General features: G+C 39.4%; 1 protein-coding gene across 1 annotated transcript in view; it reads right to left on the bottom strand.

The window, feature by feature from the left end:
• The window catches only part of ERICH3 (glutamate rich 3), a 105981-nt gene extending 91727 nt beyond the window's left edge, over positions 1–14254 (bottom strand). Inside the window, 3 exon segments of the mRNA XM_058716950.1 lie at positions 12874–13073; positions 13075–13279; positions 13281–14254. Of these exon segments, the coding sequence (XP_058572933.1) occupies positions 12874–13073; positions 13075–13279; positions 13281–13465 (590 nt within the window). The 5' untranslated portion in view covers positions 13466–14254.
• Positions 14255–21591: the final 7337 nt, after the last annotated feature.

Here is a 21591-nt window from a genome sequence, read left to right as displayed (position 1 = left end):
GATAAGTAGCTTACATCTAGTTAAAGACAAATCCACAGTTCAAATAAGGGGCTGTTCTGCTTTAACCACTACACTGAACTATGTTCTACAAGGTATGATCAATAGTCCTGAAGAGCTCAGCCTGAAGAAGAAAAAGCATATGGGGGCCAGATAAGTGAACAGTTGATCTGTGAAAGATGCTAAGAAGGCAGGATCATCTAAAACCACGAGTGAAAGTACAGCGAGGGCTGTCTGGCTCAATAAAAGGAAAATTGTTTAAAAGTCAAAGGAATGACCTATAAGATATCACACCCAACAAGCCTGGGACTGGACAGTTTTGTAACAGCAGTGAGGGTTTTAAGCGGGGAAATAGCATGACTAGATTATTCTAAGTCTCCTTTTAATACTAAAGTCTTTCTGCTGTGTCTTGAGGATGCATAGTATGGTAGTTGAGAGTTTCACTTCTCAAGTCCAATTCCCTGAGGTTGAACCTTAACCGTTTAACTATCTCAACGATTCAGTAGATTAGCAATGAGGGGCAAGGTAATTAACTTCCCTGTGCCTTATACCTTCCTCTGAAAATGGAAATAATAGTAGTGCTACTTTAGAAAGTCATTTGGTGCATTGAGTGAATTAATACTAAAAAATTATCAAATTACCAACCACATACTAAATGCTCAATGGATTTTGGAAGTTATCAATGAGTTGATGTACTTTAAGAATTAATTGCTAAAGACTTAAGGATGTGTTAACTAATCTTATTGTAGTAATCATTTCATAATATATACATATATAAAATCATCATTTTGTACACTTTAAGTTTGCATAGTGTTATTTGTCAATTACATCTCAGTAAAGCTGGAAAAATAAAAATGAGAAAAAACCAAAAAAGACTTAAGCAACATATGTTGTGGGGTTTTTTTTAAGATTTTCTTTTTTAAATGTATTTATTTTGAGCAGGGGTGGGGGGCAGAGACAGATGGGGGAGAGAATGCCCTCTCTCATGTGGCTTGATCCTATGAACTGTGAGATCATGATGGACACTCAACAGACTGAGCCACCTGGGTGCCCCTTAAGCAACATATATTTTGTACAAATATCAAAATAAATACATAATAGCTGCCACTCACTGAGTCTCTAATATGTGTCAATATTCCCGCAAGGAAGGTAATTATAAGCCCCAATTTTTGAAAGAGGAAAGTGAAGCACAGGGAAATTAACTTTTCTAAGTCCATATAAGGCACGACTGAGATTCAAATCTATGTCTCTCTGACCCCCAAAATATTCCTCTTTCTACTATAGCATACTTAATCTCATATTTTTAAATGAAACACTGATTTTCCTTTTGGAATGTCATCCCTTTTCATTTAAGAGAACACAAACAATAAGATGATTTTCAGACAGTTCCAATCTTTTAGACACTTTAATCACTTGTTTGTGCCTCCTTTGAAATGCTCTAACCTTCTGTTCACACTCTCCCAACAGTTTCTAAGTTTCCTTGGGCCTTATCTCCCAGCGTCCTTCTTGAGCCACCCTGCTCCTTGAAATAGGACTTTGGGATCTGGTTCATGCCCCATACTCTTGCATTTGGCCCTGATACTTCAGGCTTTCCTTTTTTTTTCTTCTGTGGGCTAATTTCTTCACCAAGGACTGGAACCTCAATAACCCACTTCATAGACTACAGCCTGAGGTCAGCCTCACTCACTCCCTAAGCCCACTTTCTATTCTGGAAGGTTCTAGCCTGGGCCAAAGCTCTAAGTCTCAAGTTTGACAGAGAAGAAAGAAGAATTTGTAGGAAAGAAGAACTTAACAGTGCTAACCTCATATAAATCCCTATGCATTATGATAAAATAGTCATTTGCTAGTAGTTTGAGAGAGAGATTCCAGGTGACTGATTTCAAGGGGAAGAAATATTCAAACTCACTTTTATAAAGGTTGACAAGATGAACAGAAATAAATCTGAAATTAATTTAACCTAGAATTAAAGGCAAAGATCTTTCACTTAAAACAAAACAAAACAAAACAAAACAAAAACAAAAACAACTAGTGTGCACATTTAGTGTTGTATCTGAGGTTCCAAAATGGGCAAAAGACATTACGTGGAACCTAATGGTAAAACCAAATTTGAGGTATCAACTTCTCAGGCCAGGCCAGCTTTCACTTGGTTTTATAGCATCCTTGCTTGCTCCTAAGAAGATGTCAGCTAATAAACAAGTAATGTTGTCTCCTCTCACTTATTCAAAGTCATAATAGGCTACTATTACCCAGGCAATGATAACTACAATTATAATACAGTTTTCTGTTAACTGAAACCAGAACATTTCTATGAAATCTTTCATAAACCAAAATGGCAGAAAACAATGAGGTGATTACCATTGATTTATATGAAAACATTTTTTAACTATTCCCAGACCCAAGAAATAATCTCTTTTAAACTTTTCTGATACATTTGGACACATCTTGCTAATGATTGAGCAAAATAAATCAATATAAAGCACAGATACTAACAGACACAGATCAAAGTTATAGTGGCTAATGCTGATATGCAACGTGTAGTTCCCAGGGAAAGAGCTTGGCGGGGCCACTCTTGCTGCTTGGACTGCATGCTACCTGGCTAAAGACTCACTGCAAAACACATGCTGGATGCTGTTCTTGCTTTTCACCTTGTTTTATAAAAGCAAAAATCTTCTCCAGATTTCTTCTGTTAGCAAAAACAGGTACTAATAACATAGGTCTTTAGTAAACGCAAAGTGGCTTAATGCAAATGCACAAAAAACAGGGAATATCTGTATTATGTTTTTAGAGAGTACTTTTTACTCTCTTTAAATGTTTCTGGATATTTTATGTAACTCTACATATTTTTAATGCACCCTCTTTCAAAACTCTTCCTGAAAATTAATCTCTCCAGAATGCCTTGTCCAATTACTCCAACTCTACATCTAGCTCAGGACTTAGGAGTGGAAATTCTCCTACAGAAATCTGGCTTATTCTTGTACATTAGTACCTACCTTACTGCTATGAGGCACTACGTTAGCATATTTAACACTTGCTATGTGGCAGGCCTTGTGTTAAATGTTTTAAAATATTTCATTTAATGCTCACAACAATCTACAAACCGGACATATTTTCCACATGGATGAAAAAAAAAAAAAACAAAATCAGAGAGATTATACAGAATTCATGTAGGGCCACATGTGGCATATCTGAACTCAAACTATCCAAGTCTAGAGCTAGACAGCTAACTACTAAAACACTGTGCTACCGGACACGGTTGACTAGTACCAGAAGCAGTTTCCAAACCCTTCTCCCTTGACTGTCTCCCACTAAAGTTACAAAGATCAATACACTCTTTCCCGCTCTCTCTTGCAGGTAGGCATACCCACTGATGCAGTTCTGGTCAACAAGATATTAAAGGAAAGTGCTGGAATGTTCTGACAATGTTTTCCCCCTTGATTAAAAAAAAAAAAAAAAAACAAACCTTCTTTCACCCATCTTTTTCCATTCTGTTTTGGATGCTTTTATACAAATATAATGACTGGATCTAGGGTAATCATCTTGCTACCGTAAGGAAAAGACCAAGAAAATTGTACAGGTAAGAACCCAAGTCCTGATATTACAAAAAAATAGTCACCTACCTCCAGACTACTTGTGAAATAAATAATAAATGTTGTTATGGTTTAAGGCACTTTTTGTTTGGTTTTCTATTACTTGCAGTTGAACATACTCCTAACTGAGAAAACTACCCCACTGCCCCTGGACAGCAAAACTCAATGAGGTTCAGTGACTTTTGAAGTCTTAAAAAAAAACCCTCACTATTTAGGTTTTCTTCGAGAACTCAAATGAATTTCTGGAACAGAGTAAGTGCTTCCTATGATAGCTTAGTAACTAGCACATACTCGGCACTCAGTACATATTAACTGAATGAATGCGCAAATGTATTCTTGAAATAATCATAAATGATCACTAACTTAGGAAACATATGTCAGCAATTATTGAGCTAAGTTCAGGGCACAGTCCTGAAGTACACAGAGGACCGAAGTATGTAGAGGGGTGAGGCCTCCACCCTCAAAACATTTGTAGGTATAAGGGAAATAAGAAGACGAATGCAATGCAATGAGGAATTCCCCTCCTGGGATTTGTTGGTGTAATTTTAAAAACAGTACAGTCTTAGAAACAGCTTTTCAAACAATACATCATTGTCAAGATAGCTTTAAAAGTAGGTTAATACATAGGAAAATGGAGAAAAAAGAAAATGACAAAAAACCTGATTCTAAATGGTAGGATTTCAAGCAAATTTTATTTTTCTTTGTATTTTTCTTCTCAAAGTAGAAATTTTTAAAAATACAGATAAGAATAAGGAGGAAAATTAAAAACTACTTGTAACCCTAATATCCAGAAATTTGAGATCCCTTCTAAGTATATTATTCTAATTTACAGCAGATCATTTTTATTTGAATCTAAACAACAGAAACAATATTATTATAAATGTCTTGGAGCAATCTATGAAAAGAGACAACTTCTTAATATGAGAGCCACATAATATTAACAAATATAAAATATTACAATCCATGGTATATCAAGAATGTCAGATTAACTGCTACTATAAAACACTATGATTCAATTCAATTTAAAATCCTTAGTTTTTAATGCTGTTTCATAACTACTATGTGCAATTTATACTCTCTGTTTAGTTTCCTGCTGGTTTTCTCTTGTTTCAATATTTTGCCCTAAGAATTTTCATTAATTTATAAATGCTCATTACTATTATAAGAAAATAATAACAGTCACAGAAAAATGGATCACCAGCTTAAAAGTGTTCAATTTTCTGTCCCAACTAGTGTAAGATGCTGAGAGGTAGGGAGTAATTTGATTACTAATCAGACTAAAAACAAAGTTTCAATACTTACCAGTAGAGACCATTGACTTATTATCTTAATTACTTCTCCTCACTAGTGTTTTAACCATATTTTATGTTTGCTTTGAGTTTTATCTCCCTGTTCAACTTTTGGCTTCCAATTTCCACTCTTCATGACCCTTATATTGTTAAATCATTTATTTTCAATGACTGCTTTTCTCATAAAGACCATCTTTAGTTTTCGTAGGGCTAAGAAAGAAAGAGCATCAGCAATGACAAAAGGTTGTATTAGTGTGGTAGGGCTGCCATACAAAGTAGTACAGACTGGGGGTCTTAAACAACAGAAATTTGTCTCATAATTCTGGAGACTAGAAGTCCATGATCAAGGTGTCAACAGGGTTGGTGTCTTCTGAAAGCCATGAGGGAAAGGTCTATTCCAGGCCTCTCTCTTTAGTGTACAGATGCCCATCTCCCCTGTATCTTCACATGGTCTTCTTTCTGTGTGTGTGATTGTGTCATAACCTTCTTCTTCTTATAAGGACACCAATCATATTAGATTAACTGACCCAACTGACCTCATTTAACCATAATTACCTCTTAAAGACCATATCTCAAACTATAGTCACATCTGAGGCACTGGGAGTTAGCACTTCAACATATGAATTTGGGTGGGGTACAATTCAGCCCATAACATAAGCACAGCCCAAAAGATGACCAACTGAAGTATGTAACATTGACTTACATAGAAACAAGGAATGTATATCCCAAGTACAAAGAAACCTACACTTTGATTCTGAATTATCTGTGCTGGCAAACAGAAAAGGATCATTGATGATCCATCCGAAAGGGGAACAGATACCTTCTGGATCCCACCACATCCATGTGGGTAGTTTGGATGGATGTGGAGAAGATAATGAAGCTCTCCAAAGAGAACCCCCAGAGCACTAGGCAGAAGAAGAAATTATACCTCACAATGGCTTTCCCATAAGCCAAAAAAGAGTTAACCATATAAAAGAGACCAGGAGACAAGAAGAGTGGGGGTCAAAGGGGACTCTCAAGAGAATGAAAAGTTATTAAGGAATCCTGACCCATACATCTGCACTTTGAAATGTTCTTCACTTTTAAAGTATATGTCTTGTGGTTCACTATAAAAGCAATGCTTTGACAACAATTCTCAAAAAACTTTTAGTCCTAATATTGACAGAATCTCAGTAAAGCGTGATTTTTCAAGCTGCATCTACTGAACTTATAACATCTTTTTCTCTTTCCCCTGGAAAGACATTAATCCAGAAAGGCAAGCTCTCAGGTGACTTACTTTAATCCAAATATATTTTCTGATATAACAATCTGCAGCAATGATGTTGTCAATGAAGGATGTGTTTCCTAATTGGAAGTCTTGGAAGGAGAGAGTTATTTAGAGCTTCTAGCTAAGAAAAAAAACAAAAACAAAAACAAAAACAAATGGCTTCTGATCAGTTAGAAACCAGAGGTATAATGGAATCCTATTTAACATTTGGGTTTACTTTTTTTAGTCAGCACACAATGCAAATATATTATACGGTCTCAAATATCATTAAAAATCACGAGCTTAATCCATAAAGTACAATACTCATGGTTTTGTGTATACCACACTATCCAGTAATTCTTTGTATGCCTTAGTTTCAGAGCCATGGAGTTAGGCCAAAGCAAGGAACTAAAGAGAAATAAAATGCAGTGTCTATACCCTCAAATAATTTGCCTTTGTGGGCACTACCTAAGATTTATTCAATGAAGTCAGGACCAGTAGTTGAATATTCAAACAAAACATTAAGTTAATGAGGTAACTATATATAAATGTATTTACCTTAAATGTTTATTTTAACTCAAGGCATAAATGTATGTCAGCTTACTATATTTACTTTGTTTGTAGTGCCAAGGGTTTACTTTGACTGTGACTCAACTTATTATCATCTTTCCTTATCCTTTTTAAAAATATAAATCATATTTGTAACACATCATTTGGGATTTCAAGTTTAGGGAAAGGTGATAGAGATACTTGCAAACCAATATGAATGTTGAATCCTAGATATTTTTTCTTTTTTACAAATTTTACCCCCCATCTAATTTAACAGTTTATTTTAAACTGATGGACATATATGGAATTATTCCAAAGCCTACACTACTTTCAACTATTTGTGTGGGGAACTAAGTTATTGGTGGGAAAGATCCAGTAATTCAATCTGCATACTACTTCTCTTGATCTGTACCAAAATTATTAATTAAAGCTTAAACAATTATTTCAGTACTATCTTCCAGAATCTGGAGTTTTCATTGAACATGGTATTGGGAAACTTAAAGTCTTGAAAATACATCAATACCCCAGGCCCAGATTATTTCAGGCTGATTTTAGTTTTGAAAATTGGGTCACAGAAGTTTTGTTTTCTCCTCTTCCTGAAAAACTTTTTGTAGTTATTAGCAATCAAAGTAAGTTGGGGAAGTCTCCACTTTTCCCAGTTAGAAATACGTTTCTTCAGCAGAGACTGGGAGAAAGGAAACAGGATGCCACAGTGACTGCCCCTGACGGTACACTGTTCTCTACACCAGAAGTGTAGATACTGGGATACTCACATCCCTTAGAGACCTAAAGACTTTCCTTAGGGAATCTAGGCAAGGACCGTTTTAAGGGAATTAATTTCTAGATGCTCTAGCTTCCTCTGCTCTCCTAAAACTGACCTGACTGAAAATGCACCTCCAAGTCATATTGATCTGCCAGCCTCTTCCCTTTTATAATCATCTTTCCATTTTTACAAAAGGAAGGCACACCTCTCACCATTTGGTGTCTTATTAGAGTGCACTGAACTTGGGAGAACATCTGAAAAATAAATGGACCATTTGAAGTATTGTATAGATGTTAATACAATTCGCTTTCATGATCAGGCAACAAATATGATTGCAAGTAATTTCCAATCCTTTGCTTTCAGCACAGTTGAAGAATCACATCTGAAAGATCATGGAAAACATTTTTTGGTGATAGATCATTATGTGATTTGGGCATATAACCCTGAAGGAATTCAAAGAATTGAGTGATGTTGAATAAACAAATATCTTTCCAATCCCATCTACGTATGTGAACAGATTTGTTAAGCAAAGAGCTGAGAGAAGACATCCCACGCATAACAAAAAGGGCAGACTCTAGAACAAAGGATCAGAGAGGAAGTGAAGACAAATGATCATATTCAATTCACCTCGTTTAACCAGAAACAATTTATTCCTGAAGTTAAATTGTTAATATGTAATAGGAGAGTGAGTAGAAACTACCTCATTTGAATTCAAATAATTAATGATTTCAAGTCTGAAATTTTGTGTCACAGAGATAATTTTGGTGGTGGGAGTGAGTGGGGAGCAACAGACTAGAATGTTACCTCAGCCGTCGAAAGTACGACACTTTACTAAGAAGGCAGAGACACCACAATAAATCTAGTTAACATTCATTAGCATACATAGTTACAAATTTTGTGTGTGCGCATGATAAGAACTTTTAAGATCTACTCTTTCAGCAACTTTCAAGTTAAAAAAACAGTATTATTAGCTATAATCACCATGATGTACATTATATTGCCGTGATTTATTTATTTATCAGTTGGAAGTTTGTATCTTTTGACCACCTTCACTCACTTCACCACCACCTTCCCGCCACTCCCTGTCTCTGGCAACCACCAATCTGTTCTGGTCTCTGTATCTATTAGTTCATTCGTTGCTGCTGCTGCTGCTGTAATTGTTTTAGATCCCACATGTAAGTGAGATCCCACAGTATTTGTGGTGATCATTTTGCAATATGTACAAATATCAAATTATTATATTGCACACCTGAACTAATATAATGCTATTTGTTAATTATATCTCAGTCTTTAGAAATACCATGTTGGATCAAACAACCAAAAAGGCAGGGACAAAGTACAACAGGCACTCCAATTGTAAATGAATGGTGGGTTATACTTTCTTGCCATTTTTGGATATATACATATACATATCCACTCTCTAAAAATTGACAATTTTACTCACAGCAGTTTTTATTCTGCCTTTCATGAAGAAGGACTAAGTTATCTGGGAGTACTAGGGATGTGTTCATTCTTTCTATACCACTCTTAGGTACACAGACAGTCCCCAACTTACAATGGTTTGGCTTATGATTTTTTTACTTTATGATGGTACAAAAGCAATATACACCCAAAAGAAACCATTTTGCATTCTGAATTCAGATCCTTCCCCAGGCTAGCAATATGTGGTAGGATACCCTCTGGTGATGCTGGGCAGCCCCAGCTCCCAGTCAGCCATACGGTCACAAGGCTTAACAACTGATATACTTACGACCCACACAACCATTCTGCTTTTCACTTTCAGTATAGCATTCAGTATAGATTCAGTATAGCATTCAGTATACCATTCAGTATAGATTACATGAGCTATGGAGAACTTTATCATACGACAGGCTTTGGGTAAGATGATTTTGCCCAACTGTGGGCTAATATAAGTGTTCTGAGCACATTTAAGGTAGGCGAGGCTAAGCTATGATGTCCAGGTTAGGTCCATTAAGTGCATTTTTTTATTTACATTACAGTGGGTTTATTGGATCATAACCCCACCATGAGTTGAGGTAGATCTATACTCTGTCACTACAGAAACACTTGTTTACATTTAAAAAGATACATTAATAAGTCTAAACAAAAAAAAAAAGTGTGTCTAAACCTTGGAACAATTTTTCCAAACATACCTCTTCTGCATTTTTATCTTGTCATAAACCATAATGTTCCCCATTCTTCCAATTCCTCAAAGCAAATTTACAGACGAGTGTGACTATCACTACTTAGAGCCAAGCTTATCTTTCACACAGGGAGTCAACTTCACATGGATTCAGTGACGATCCTTTGAAGGAGTTAGAAGAGCCGTATCATTTTATCCTCATGCATGACTGAGGGGTATAAGATCCCCATTCCACCTCCAGGACTAGTGCCCAACCCACAAATACACACACACACACACACACACACACACACACACACACACACACAGTAACCCAGGGTGAGATTTAGCAAACCAGAGGGACTATCGGTTGAAATTTTCCACACTGAAACAATTCCATTAGAGATGGCAGTGCCGGAAGCAGTATTTTATAGTTGACTTCCCCCAAATTACAATGCAGCTCAAATTCAAAGTCTCTATTATAATCTTTGGCAGAAGTTTTTAAGACCATTTTTATTTACTCCAAACTCTATCCGAACTAAGTCAGCACAGACCTTTAGCAATTTTTTCATCAAGTGTTTCATGCTGTAATTAAGTGAGCAGCGGAACTCAAAAGGAAGCACCAAGAGAAAGCATCAGGGCGTCCCTTATTGATTGGTGGAATTTTAGGGATTTAAAATTTCTGTTTTATTGTACAACTGCACTTCATTACCATTTATCCTTAAAATGTAATAAGTACAAACTGCTTCAGCAATGATGGAAAAGCTTTCTCAGCTTTAATGAAACCTTTTATTTGCTACTGAAACTTTTATTATTTCCAAATGGTGTCACAGGCAAGAAAAATGATCACTACTTATATTGAGGAAAAACTTGAGCAATTTGAATAATTTTGTTCTTGGATGAATTCTAAGGCATTTAGATTTGTTACACTTATGTTTATTGCTTTCATTTACTTTTGATGAACTAAAAACAAAAAATATACACATACACACACTATTACAAAAGAATTTTCTAATTGTATATCAAAATACTACATAGTTATGTACAGCAATCACTTGTCAGATGTTGGTCTGATGTATCTAGGGCTCCAACGCATCTCAGCTATTGGCCATGAGAGGCAATGCAGTGTAATTGTTCAGTGCACGTGCTCTGAGGCTGGACTGCCTGGCTTTGCATTCCAGCCCTGACATCTCCCCACCCCACCCCTGAGACCTTCAAAACTTTTCAGTCCTCCCCAGCACCTGGATGGCTTATTCGGTTGAGCACCTGACTTCAGCTCAGGTCATGATCTCATGCTTTCTGAGCTCAAGCCCAGCATCAGGCTCTGTGCAGACAGCTCAGAGCCTGGAGTCTGCTTCTGATCTCTCTGACCCTCCTCTGCTCACCCTCTCTCTGACTCTCTCTAAGCTAAGTAAACATTAAAAAATTAAAAAAAAAACAAAAATGAAAAGCTTTTCGGTCCTCAGTTTCCTTCCCTGTGAAAATGAGGGTGAGGTATTTCATGTAAAACATTTTTAAAAATGTTTTTAAAAAATTTTAAAAAATTTAAAAAGCCTGGCACATTGTAAACACTTAACACGTGTTCAGCTCTAATACCATTTTCATATGTGAATATGTCTACCTTTAGACTGGATGCAGTGTCAGAATATGCCATTCATTCAACATTTATTCAGCTTTACTTTATGCAGAACATTGTCCTAGGTAAAGGGGGCACAAAGATTACTGAGACATTCCGCCTGCTCTCCGGGGGCTTACAATTTTAGTGCAAAATCATTGTCGCCATCTTAATATCTTTCTTGAAGAGTATCATGAAGCATACTCTTTTCCTAGATCATAAATTTTCCTTTTGTCCATGGGCTTGGAACTAATGGAGCTTCAGAAAAATTTCACTTCAGTTTCTGAAATCTTAATCATGCACAATTTAATAACCAGCTACAGGTTTTTCCACATTTTAAAATGGATGATTAAATGGTCTAATAAGATTCTAACTTAGCCCAAAACTTGAAAAACATAGGAAGACAACCATGACTGACACATTCATTTTCCTGAATGTGGACATACTGCAAACAGCAGCTGCAGAAAAATAGTGCCATTTACATCCCACATGACCCACGGCTAACTAAAATTGCACAGGAGTTCAGCATCAAAGCGTTAAAGCACCTAAACCAAATTCAATTTGAGATAAAATGAGAAGGTTGTTTAGTCATAGCTACATCACTTTCCAAAAAAAAAAAAAAAGTTCTTAAATTGACTTCCAACATGGCACCTTGTATACCTTGAGTTTTTCAAACGTTTTGTTTATGTCATCACACTCAGAGAATTCATTAAAAAATAAAATCTTTAAGTTCAGCTATGAATCCGAAACACAACTAATGTGGTATTTCAGACGTCACAAACTCCAAATGATCTTAAATATGTTGTCCTTTGCTAATTTGCTGCTCTTGAAAATGTGCAATAAATTCAATTAAAAAGGAAAGCATTTTCAAATTAGTTGCAAGATCAACTAGGATATTATCTGCTTACTAGATGTATCATAATAAAAAACCATCTAATACGCATTACATTGTTTAATTCGGGAGGAAATTGGATATTCTCCTTTCCAACAAAAGGACTTTTTTTTTTTTTTAACAACAGCCAATAATGACTGTGTTAACTTTCTAGAATAGATTGAATAATTGCCAGATATATCTTCAGAGGAGTCACCCTGCCCAAAGCAACAGGAGATCCTGTGTAAACACACAAGGACACAATTCCTTCCTTCTCTCCTTCCTCTCCAGTATCATACCACCTTCCCTGTCAAAACACTTTTTAAGGATCCCTACGATCCTGAAATAAGGGGCATCCCTCACAATAAAACCTCCCTCGACATTAAATCAACTCACACCTCGTTTCTATGCAAGACGCCACAGTGAAAATTTATCTCAGTTCCAAATCTCCAAACGAATGCATATTTTGGTGACCTCTACTTTTACATTCAAACACACATGTCCCACACTACAGGATCCTTTTGATCCCAGCTAACGTCCCTGCTTAATGTATGCGTTTTTCACATCCATTTTTTAATCCTTCCAGAGTGAAAATTTCAAAGAGACAACGTCAGTGAAAGAAGCGAGGAAAGGGAGGGAGGCGATACGAAGCCTGGGATTTCTGCCATCCTCAACGCAACCCAGAATTCGTATTATTTGTTTCTTCTTCCCCAGTCTTCCCTCTCGCTTCCCCTCTCGCCCCAGTCTCCTCAGCAGAAGGGAGGAGGAGGAGGGGCCGCTGGCTGAAGCCGCCACCTGCCGCGGGGTGGAAAAGCTCCAGTTGTCGTCACTTACCCAGCGGGTTGAGAATGGCTCATTTTTGCAGGATCCCTTTTGGACCCCGCGGCAGGTGCGGAGGTAGGGTGCGCGGCCCCCGGTGCGCGCTGGCGCAGCGACACTCGCGCTCGCGGGGTGGCTCCGCACTGCGGTCGCCGGTGCGCGGGGCACCTGAGCTGGGCCGCCACCGCCCCCGAACTACCCCGTAGCCTCCGGGGGGCCCCCACCCGCTGGCGGTATCCACAGCCTTGCGGTTGCTAAGAGAGGAGGGAAGGCAAACGCAGAGGTTCTGGAGAGGCCCGAGCGCTGCTGGAACGGAGCCTGGGGAAGCTGGAAATGAAGCTCGGTCTTCCAGCCCCGGTTTGCGGGCCCTAATGTGGGAGGAGACCCAGGCCCCTGCTCTGTTGCTCTGGGCGCGCTTTCCCCAAGCATCTGTAATTTGAAAATACAACACACACATACACACACACACACACACACACACACACACACACACACATACACACCTGTTTAGGTGCCTGTGCTTCCTGCTAGGCCCTGGGGAAGGAAGGGCTGGGTGTTGGCTGAAGCTAAGGTAATAAAAGTCCAGAGCTGCTCCACTGTGATGCATTCCAGTTGTAAAACACCCTAGCTTCTAAGTTCAAGGGAAGGAGAGGTCCTTTCAATCTGTTTAACGTTTTGATTTTCACTCTGATATCCAACGCATGGTAGTTGGTTCATTTCCTCTTTGGAAAATCTCCATCTTTGCTCCTACTGAGGTCCCAGCTCCCAGCAGGCAGTGCTGATGGTTCTGAAGTTGAGAAGGTGGGAACGACCTAGCTTCTCAGTGAAGCATGCGAGAATCGTACTTGTGTTTGAATCCAGCACATAGAAGGCAGAACTTAGATGAAGAAGCCTGGATTTATACGAGAGGGACTTGATGTGGAGGAAGCTTAAGGCACTGGACTTAGATGATCTATCCCTAGTCCTGTGTTGCTTTGTCAAATTCTTTGTTGCCTGACTTGCTCTCTGGCCTCAGGTTCCTCCTGTGTAAGTGACAGGTTGAACACATCTGTGGTGACTGAGCTCTCCATGGATCTCTGTTCTAGCTCAGCCACACTTATAGGAAGGATGGGTGTCAGCTCACTAAATGGCATTTTGCTTTCCCACACATCATAAAGGCCCACGGACAATGTCAGAGTCCACTCTCCTTTGCATATTCAAGGTCCTTCATCACCCAACTTTCACATCCTTTATCAGCCTCACTGTGACCACTTTGTCCACCTCTGCTACCCTGAACTCTAGCAAAACCAAATCTTGCCCTATCCCATGAATGGGAACATGCTTCTTCCCTTGACTGCTTGACAAACTTCTAATCTTTCTTTTCTTTCTTTCTTTTCTTTCTTTCTTTCTTTCTTTCTTTCTTTCTTTCTTTCTTTCTTTCTTTCTTTTTCTTTTTCGAGGGACAGAAAGAGCAGGGGAGAGGGGCAGAGGAAGAGAGAGTGAGAATCAGAGCAGGGGAGAGGGGCAGAGGAAGAGAGAGTGAGAATCTTAAGTAGGCTCCGTGCTCAGTCCAACGTGGGGCCTGATCCCATGACCCTGGGATCAAAACCAAGAGTTGGACACTCAACTGACTGAGCCACCTAGATGTCCCTCTATTCATCTTTCAATACTTAGTCTGCACACTGCCTTCTTTGATGTCCCAGGTGTGGTGATGACTCCCATTTCTGGGGCCCCACTCTGCCTGGACATACTTCTGTGTTACACTCACCTTCTGTACCACTGTAGTTACTGGCATATGACTGCCTTTTCTATGTTCTATGCCTCTGTTTCATGTGGTGCATTGATTTTGTTTCTCTGTATTCTCAGAAGCAAACAACAGTTAGACAAATGTTTGGTGTATAAATGAAGAAAAAAAAATTTAAATCTCTTCAAAGTGGTAGTATTTTTATTGACTGTTTACTCAATGCTCTCCTCAGCCTTTTATCAAGCACTTACTAACTGTTCATTATCTCAATCCTCCTCTCCACTCGGTGAGGTAGGTTTTCTCCCCCATTTCATAGCTATCCAAACTAAGACACAGAGGAGCTAATTATTTTGCTTGAAGTCTACAACAGCTCCTAAGTGGAAAAACCAGGATTCAAATCCAAGTCTGTCTGATTCCAAAGCCCACAAGTGTTTTTTAACAATGACAACATTCCTTCCCCCATAATTCCTGTGAGTTGCCGCAGGAGTCAAATTTCCTACACTATCAGAGTTTTCTGACCTGAAAGATCAGAGCTGTCCCAGCAGGGGGAAAATAGAGTTCTAGTTCAGTAGCTTAGATCCTGAGACTGAGGACTCAAGGCTGCTTTGGGGACCAGAAGGCTAGAGCTAGAGAGAAGCAGAGGTTGTCAAAGAAAAAAAGATGTGAGATGTGAGAGTGGCATCTTATGCTTAAACAAGGAAGATCTATAGATACCTAATCACTGTGCAGCTGTAAGTGGGACTTGAGCCAGTTCTGCCCCATATGTGTCTACTCCCACAGACTGTGGTTCCCGTTTGATGGTGTCCTTATGCTCCCTGTGACTAGGTTTCGCCTGGATAAAAATTGGCAAGGAGGGAGGAGGTACTCAAGAGAGTTATTATAATTTGCCCAAGTCCTGCCAACCCCTAAGGATGGTGTAAATAATATAATCTTATGTAGGTACTAGTTGTTACATATTAATTCATTTGTACCATAGAAAATGGTATTCTCTCACTGGTGGAATGAGAAAGAAAATTCAAATACACTATTTAGATACTCAGGATTCTGTAGAAAAGGATCCCCGGCACTCAGCAGACAGCAAGGTACCCTTGGCAGCATGTATTAATTCATAAATGGGGTTTGAGTTCTCCACCCCTGTGAGCTGCACAATTTCACATCCCTGATGAAAACTGCAAGGAAGCTACTAATTTTCACTTCAGAAAATGCTCACTGTGAAAATGTATTGGGAATTTAGCCAGAAAGAATTTTTATGTTAATTTCTAGTATGGAGAGAGGGAAAGGGAGAAAAGGAAAAAAAAAAAAAAACTAAATTAAACTGTTTCAGAGACCAAATAGTCACTGGAGTCATTTTCATTTTCTCACAGGAAAACAAGTCCCCAGATGTCCCCAGTAGTATCATAAATTTATAAAAAGATTTTTGTTTTATAGAAAGATCTGTGGAGTTGGGGCTTGGGGGCCAGAGACTGATATCAGTAGGAGTGACGAAAAGACAAGTGGATCTCCACTTTGGTTAAACAAGAGCTAGACATAGAAATCACAGATTTGAACTACCAGTGACCATCTCCTAGGTCAGGAGGGGGCAATCTATGGCTCAAAGGCCAAATCCAGCCCCCAGCCTCTTTTTGCGCAGTCCACAAGCTAAAAATAGTTGCTACATTTGTAAATGGTTGGAAAAAGACAAGAATAATATTATTATATGATAACATGAAGGTTACACAAAGTTCGTATTTCCTTAAATAAAGCCACATCCATTTATGAATCATCTATGACCACTTTGGTGCTATAAAGGCAGAACTGAGTAGTTACAACAGTGCATGGCCCACAAAATCTAAAATATTTACTATCTGGCTCATTACAAAAAAGTTTGCTGACCCCTGGCCTACAGTGTTTCTGCAATCAGAAAGGTAATTTCCCTTTATGGACTTTGAGATACCACATCTTTCACTGTTTTATCCCTAGCACCTGTCACAGTGCCGCTCACAGAGTAAGTGCTCAATAAACAAATGAAAGAATGAATATATTGTTGGGAGGAATACACCTTCCCACCGGTTTATCTTTCTCCCACAAAATAAAGGTGAAGTCATCAAGACTTCCTTATAATATAATAAATATATCATATCATATCATATCATATCATATCATATCATATCATATCATATTGTATCATGCATGATGATGTGATGTCACCCCAGGATGACTTTCTTTTATCAACACCATATAAAGCCCCAGTAAATAATGTAAGCGTTTCATTAGGGCACAATTGTACAGCGTGCTATATCCTTCAACATTAGCTTAGGTCACTCAAAGCTATAGCACTGAGAAGCTGGAGAATGAAGATCACATGTACAAGGATTTAACTTGAAACCCGAATTGTTTTCCAGCATTCCCTAATAAGCTTCCTTAATTAGCTTAATTCCAGTAAGCCATTTAGTGAAGCATGGTGTTATAGATATAGAAAAGGCTGAGAGGGCATGTACAACAGGTAGAGTGACAAACTTAAAGGGACATACTTTTTTAAAAAAATTTTTTTTTTAACATTTATTTATTTTTGAGACAGAGAGAGACAGAGTGTGAACAGGGGAGGGGCAGAGAGAGAGGGAGACACAGAATCCGAAACAGGCTCCAGGCTCCCAGCTGTCAGCACAGAGCCCGACGCGGGGCTCGAACTCACAGATCGTGAGATCATGACCTGAGCCGAAGTCGGATGCTTAACCGACTGAGCCACCCAGGCGCCCCTTAAAGGGACATTCTTAATTCAGAATTCGGAGTAACCCAGATAGGCAGATAGATCCTTCTATCCCTATTTGTGGGTTGGATTGAATCTGCAGACAGATCAGTTGAATTAGGGCAATGAACTTTTTTGGTGGCCATGGGAAATCTATGGTATTTACTACACCTGAGATCTCAAAGATGACCAGGACTCCCTTCTGCCCTCAAGCTTGAAGTCTTAACTGGCTCTGCAGACATGCAGACAAAGAATGATAGACTGTTAAGTCCTATGATGAAGTATGCATAAGGTGCAATAGAGGTGCCCTCTGACTAATGCTCCTACCCTATCCTATGCTCATCCCCCACCACTTCCAGCCACATATCCACTCTTTGTGATGCTGAATATCACTTCTCAGTAATCACATTATTCCCTCTAGCTTTGACCACCCTAATTCTTCCTCACCATCCTCTCCCAGGTATTCTGCACCAGGAGAGAGGGAAGACATTGGCCATGAGGGAGGGGAGAGAGAAGGAAAAGAGAGAAACATAAAGACTATTGGGGGGGGAGGGGGACACAACCACTACAAAATCTGCAAGAAGAATAAAGGGTATTCATTATTTTTATTGTTTTCAAGTAATCATATTACTGATAAATACATTTCCCCACCTCTACCTCAAAAAGCTTGTCTAGGAAAGTCAGAGAAAAACTCAGAGGAAGCAGTGCTTCAGATAAGCCCTAAAAGATGTGTAGGAGTTGGCCAGGTAGATGGGGCCTGGGGAGAAGAGGCATGTCTTCCCCAAGCTAACACCTCCTCATTTAAGCTTCTTAAGCCAACACAGGACTCAGCCAGTGTCTGTAGACCCTGTTATTCTAGCCCAAACGTTAATGGAACAGAGAAAAGGGAAAAGGAAAAAAAGGGGAAAAGGTAGGAAGGCAATGGCTTAATCAAGGAAATGGGATCTGAATAGGGCTCAGGTATGAAGCCGCAGCTGCAGGGTCACCTCCTCCTCTAATGTGTACTGTCTGGAGGGATCATGCCACACATTCATACACTGTGTTGGTTGCATGCATGTCTTACTCTCGTCCAGCCTCAAACTAAGTTCTCGTTCTCTCCTTCAATGCCAATCAAACCCCCGTGAATTTAGAAAGTGTTTAATACATATTTCTTGAATAAATAATAGAAGAAGTATAACCCATATTTTCCTGGACACTCCAGTTGGAGTAAAGGACGTCAAGAAGGTTATGTAATAAGAGTCATAAGTAATTATTTCCCTGGCTCTGGACCCACCCACGCATGAGTGAAGTTGTCAGATGTCAAGGAGCTCGCCATATCCATGATTGTTCACCATCAGCCGAAAATGCATTTGAAACCACAGGCATTACATCTGGGGAGAGGAACTGAGCAGAACCATCACAATGGCCTGGTGCAATGGAAGCCAGGTTTGCTTACTTGATCCAGTGCTTCCCAAGCAGCTGTAGATGGCAGACACCACTGTTTGCCAAGAGAAGAGACCATGCTTGGAGTACACAGAACTCAGAGAGTTCTGAGGCTCCACTGGGCCTAAGGTCAGAGAATATCCATTGACTTTACTATTTATCAGGCTCTATCCTCAGGGCTTCACTCATTGAATCCTCACATACTTTAATCCCTGTTTTACAGATGAGAAAGCAGAGACTCGGGTAAATTAAGTACCAGCTGGCAAGCGTCCCAGTTGAGATTTAAATCCCATTCTCCATGATTCCAGAACCCACACTCTCTCTTTTTCTTTTTTTTTTTTTTTAAACCAGTAGTGCCATCTGGGAGCTGGTTAGAAACGTATAGTCTCAGGCCCCACCCAGACCTATTGAGTCAGCACCCGTATTTTTTTTTTACTTCTAAATTTTTTAAAGTTATTTTATTTTTTTATTTTGAGAGAGAGAGAGAGAGAGAGAGAGAGAGAGAGAGAGTGTGTGTGTGTGTGTGTGTGAGCAGGGGAGGGGCAGAGAGAGAGGGAGAGAGAGAATCCCAGGTAGGCTCCGTGCTATTAGCACAGAGCCCGACACAGGACTCGATCCCACGAACCTTGAGATCATGACCTGAGCCAAAACCAAGAGTCAGATGCTTAACTGACTGAGTCCCCCAGGTGCCCCCAGAACCCATACTCTTAAACACTTCGCTTGATTCCCTCCCACACCTCAGAGGTAAGGAAGCATGACCACACAATGGAGAGGGTAATAAGTGTAAGGTCACTGATCCCAAAGGAAAATTGTTCTCAGTTGTAGCAACTATTCTCCTCCTCCCAACTTCTCTAGGAACAGCAGCTCGATAATGTGACTGGTGAAAAGAAACTGGAGAGCAGGAATTTCATTTATTACTGCACATCTGTTTTCTGACACAGTAAAGCGAACATTCCATATTTTCTAGCCCTTAAGAGTATCCATCTCTAAAAAACTTTACAGCTCCATTTGGTTTAAATGACAATGGACTTGGCTCTTCCCTAGAAGCAGAACAGCACTGGTCTTCAAGTATACCAGCATCACAGACTGCTGACTGAATTATTCTGTTCTCCTCCTCTCTACAGCTAGAGGGAAAGGGGGAACTGTAACCCTTTGGATTTGATCATATAAACAAAACTGCACTTCTTAAACTCAGGTTAGAAGTACATCCATGGCTTTGAGCAGAAGACTGGGATTGTTCACATGGGAGGTAGGTGATAGTCAAACTCATAAAACAAACCATCAGGACTACAGCAACTATTTTAAAATAAAAGCATAGCTTTATTACTTACAAATTCATGTTGCAACTCAAAACTAGATTGAGAAAGTGCTACCTGATAGGTCCTCAGCAAATAGATATTGACTAGATAAAGATTTTTTTTTGGTAATTAATATTTTAGCTTCATGTAAATAAGCACCCCTAAAGGAGTTTGAGGGTGCTTTCACTAACAATTGCTCAAGCCAACATTTTCTCCCTAAGAGCACAAAAGTTTAAAAACAAGTTTCATCATTGTCAGAGTGATCACAAATTCTAAACTAATGGGACTTTCCTACTGTGACAAAAGAAATGGAAGTATGGATCAAGCCTCAGAGAACATGCAAGCAGGAAAACCATTCTGGAGTGGGAGTTACAGATAAAGATTATCCACCGGTCAACTGCAGGAAAACCCAATGCAGATTAAAATAGCAAAACCATGAGCTCCTGAGCTGTATAAATGCAACTGGAAAGAAAAACCTGGCAATTCCTTGACATATGTATAGGTTTGTAAGACAGGCCCCACAGGTGAACCAAGATCAGAATTGTGGGATTTCTCCCTTCCTTGAAGTTTCGTTTTTAAATAAGTTTTTCTCTCATTTAATAAAGGCCACTTCAGATTCCACATTTTGGTTGAGGAGAGCATGCTCATGACTACAGGGTTGATTGTCTGCACCTGTGCAGGGCTGTCACCACAGGGAGCTTTTATTTTATCCCTGAGCTAAATGGGCAGTCAGGCAGGGATGCAGGAGAATGCTCTGATGAGCCCAAGTTCCACAACATAGGAAACAGAAGCATACAATGTCATGGCCTTGTCCCTCCAATGTGTTCTATAGTCACACGTAGCAACTGAGCTATTTCCTCAGCTGTAAACAAATTGTGGGGGGGAGGGGAAGCAAACTTGTTAGCACTGGGGTCTGCTGTGATGTAGAGAAGCATTTAGCAAGCAGGAACAGGAAGTCAAGAGGAGGAAAATGCAGCTTTACTGACCTAGAAGGCAAATACATGACAAAAAGAGGCAAAGTCTTATGTGGAAAGTATTTACTCCGTTCCAATTATCCATAATCACAAAAGGTAGAACACTCATAAATGCCCTTCGTTTTGCTTGGCATCATGCCTTTACACTTAGACTTGAGTAGTCACACCTAAGTGATCTTGTAAATTGTGAGAATTTTCTTTAGATGTACAGTGGAGCCATGTTATAAAGAACTAGTTTAAGAAGAGGTAAGAGGTTCTGGCTACCCTATTTTGTCCCTATTTAAGTCAAGGGCTTGGGTTTGAATTGGAATTCTGTCACTGTGGAAGGTGTTCCTATTCACCAATGTCTGGTTCTTGTCCACTTCAGGATACAGGAGAGGCTTCCATGTCTCCATTATCTTGAAGGTAGGCATGGCCATAGGACTTGTTCTGGTTAGACACGTGAGTGAAAAATGATATGTTGCTTCCTAGTAGAATATTTTAACAGCTGGTGCACGATTCTCTGTCTTTCTTTCCCTGGGCCAAGCAACCAGCAACATTCTAGATGGTGGCACTTTCCTCAGCATGTCCTCCCAGGTGAGGGCAGCATGG

Source organism: Neofelis nebulosa, chromosome 2 (assembly GCF_028018385.1).
Source record: "Neofelis nebulosa isolate mNeoNeb1 chromosome 2, mNeoNeb1.pri, whole genome shotgun sequence".
Classification (NCBI taxonomy): Eukaryota; Metazoa; Chordata; class Mammalia; order Carnivora; family Felidae; genus Neofelis; species Neofelis nebulosa.
Note: the sequence above shows the minus strand (reverse complement) of the source record. Positions and strands in the feature narration are given on the sequence as shown.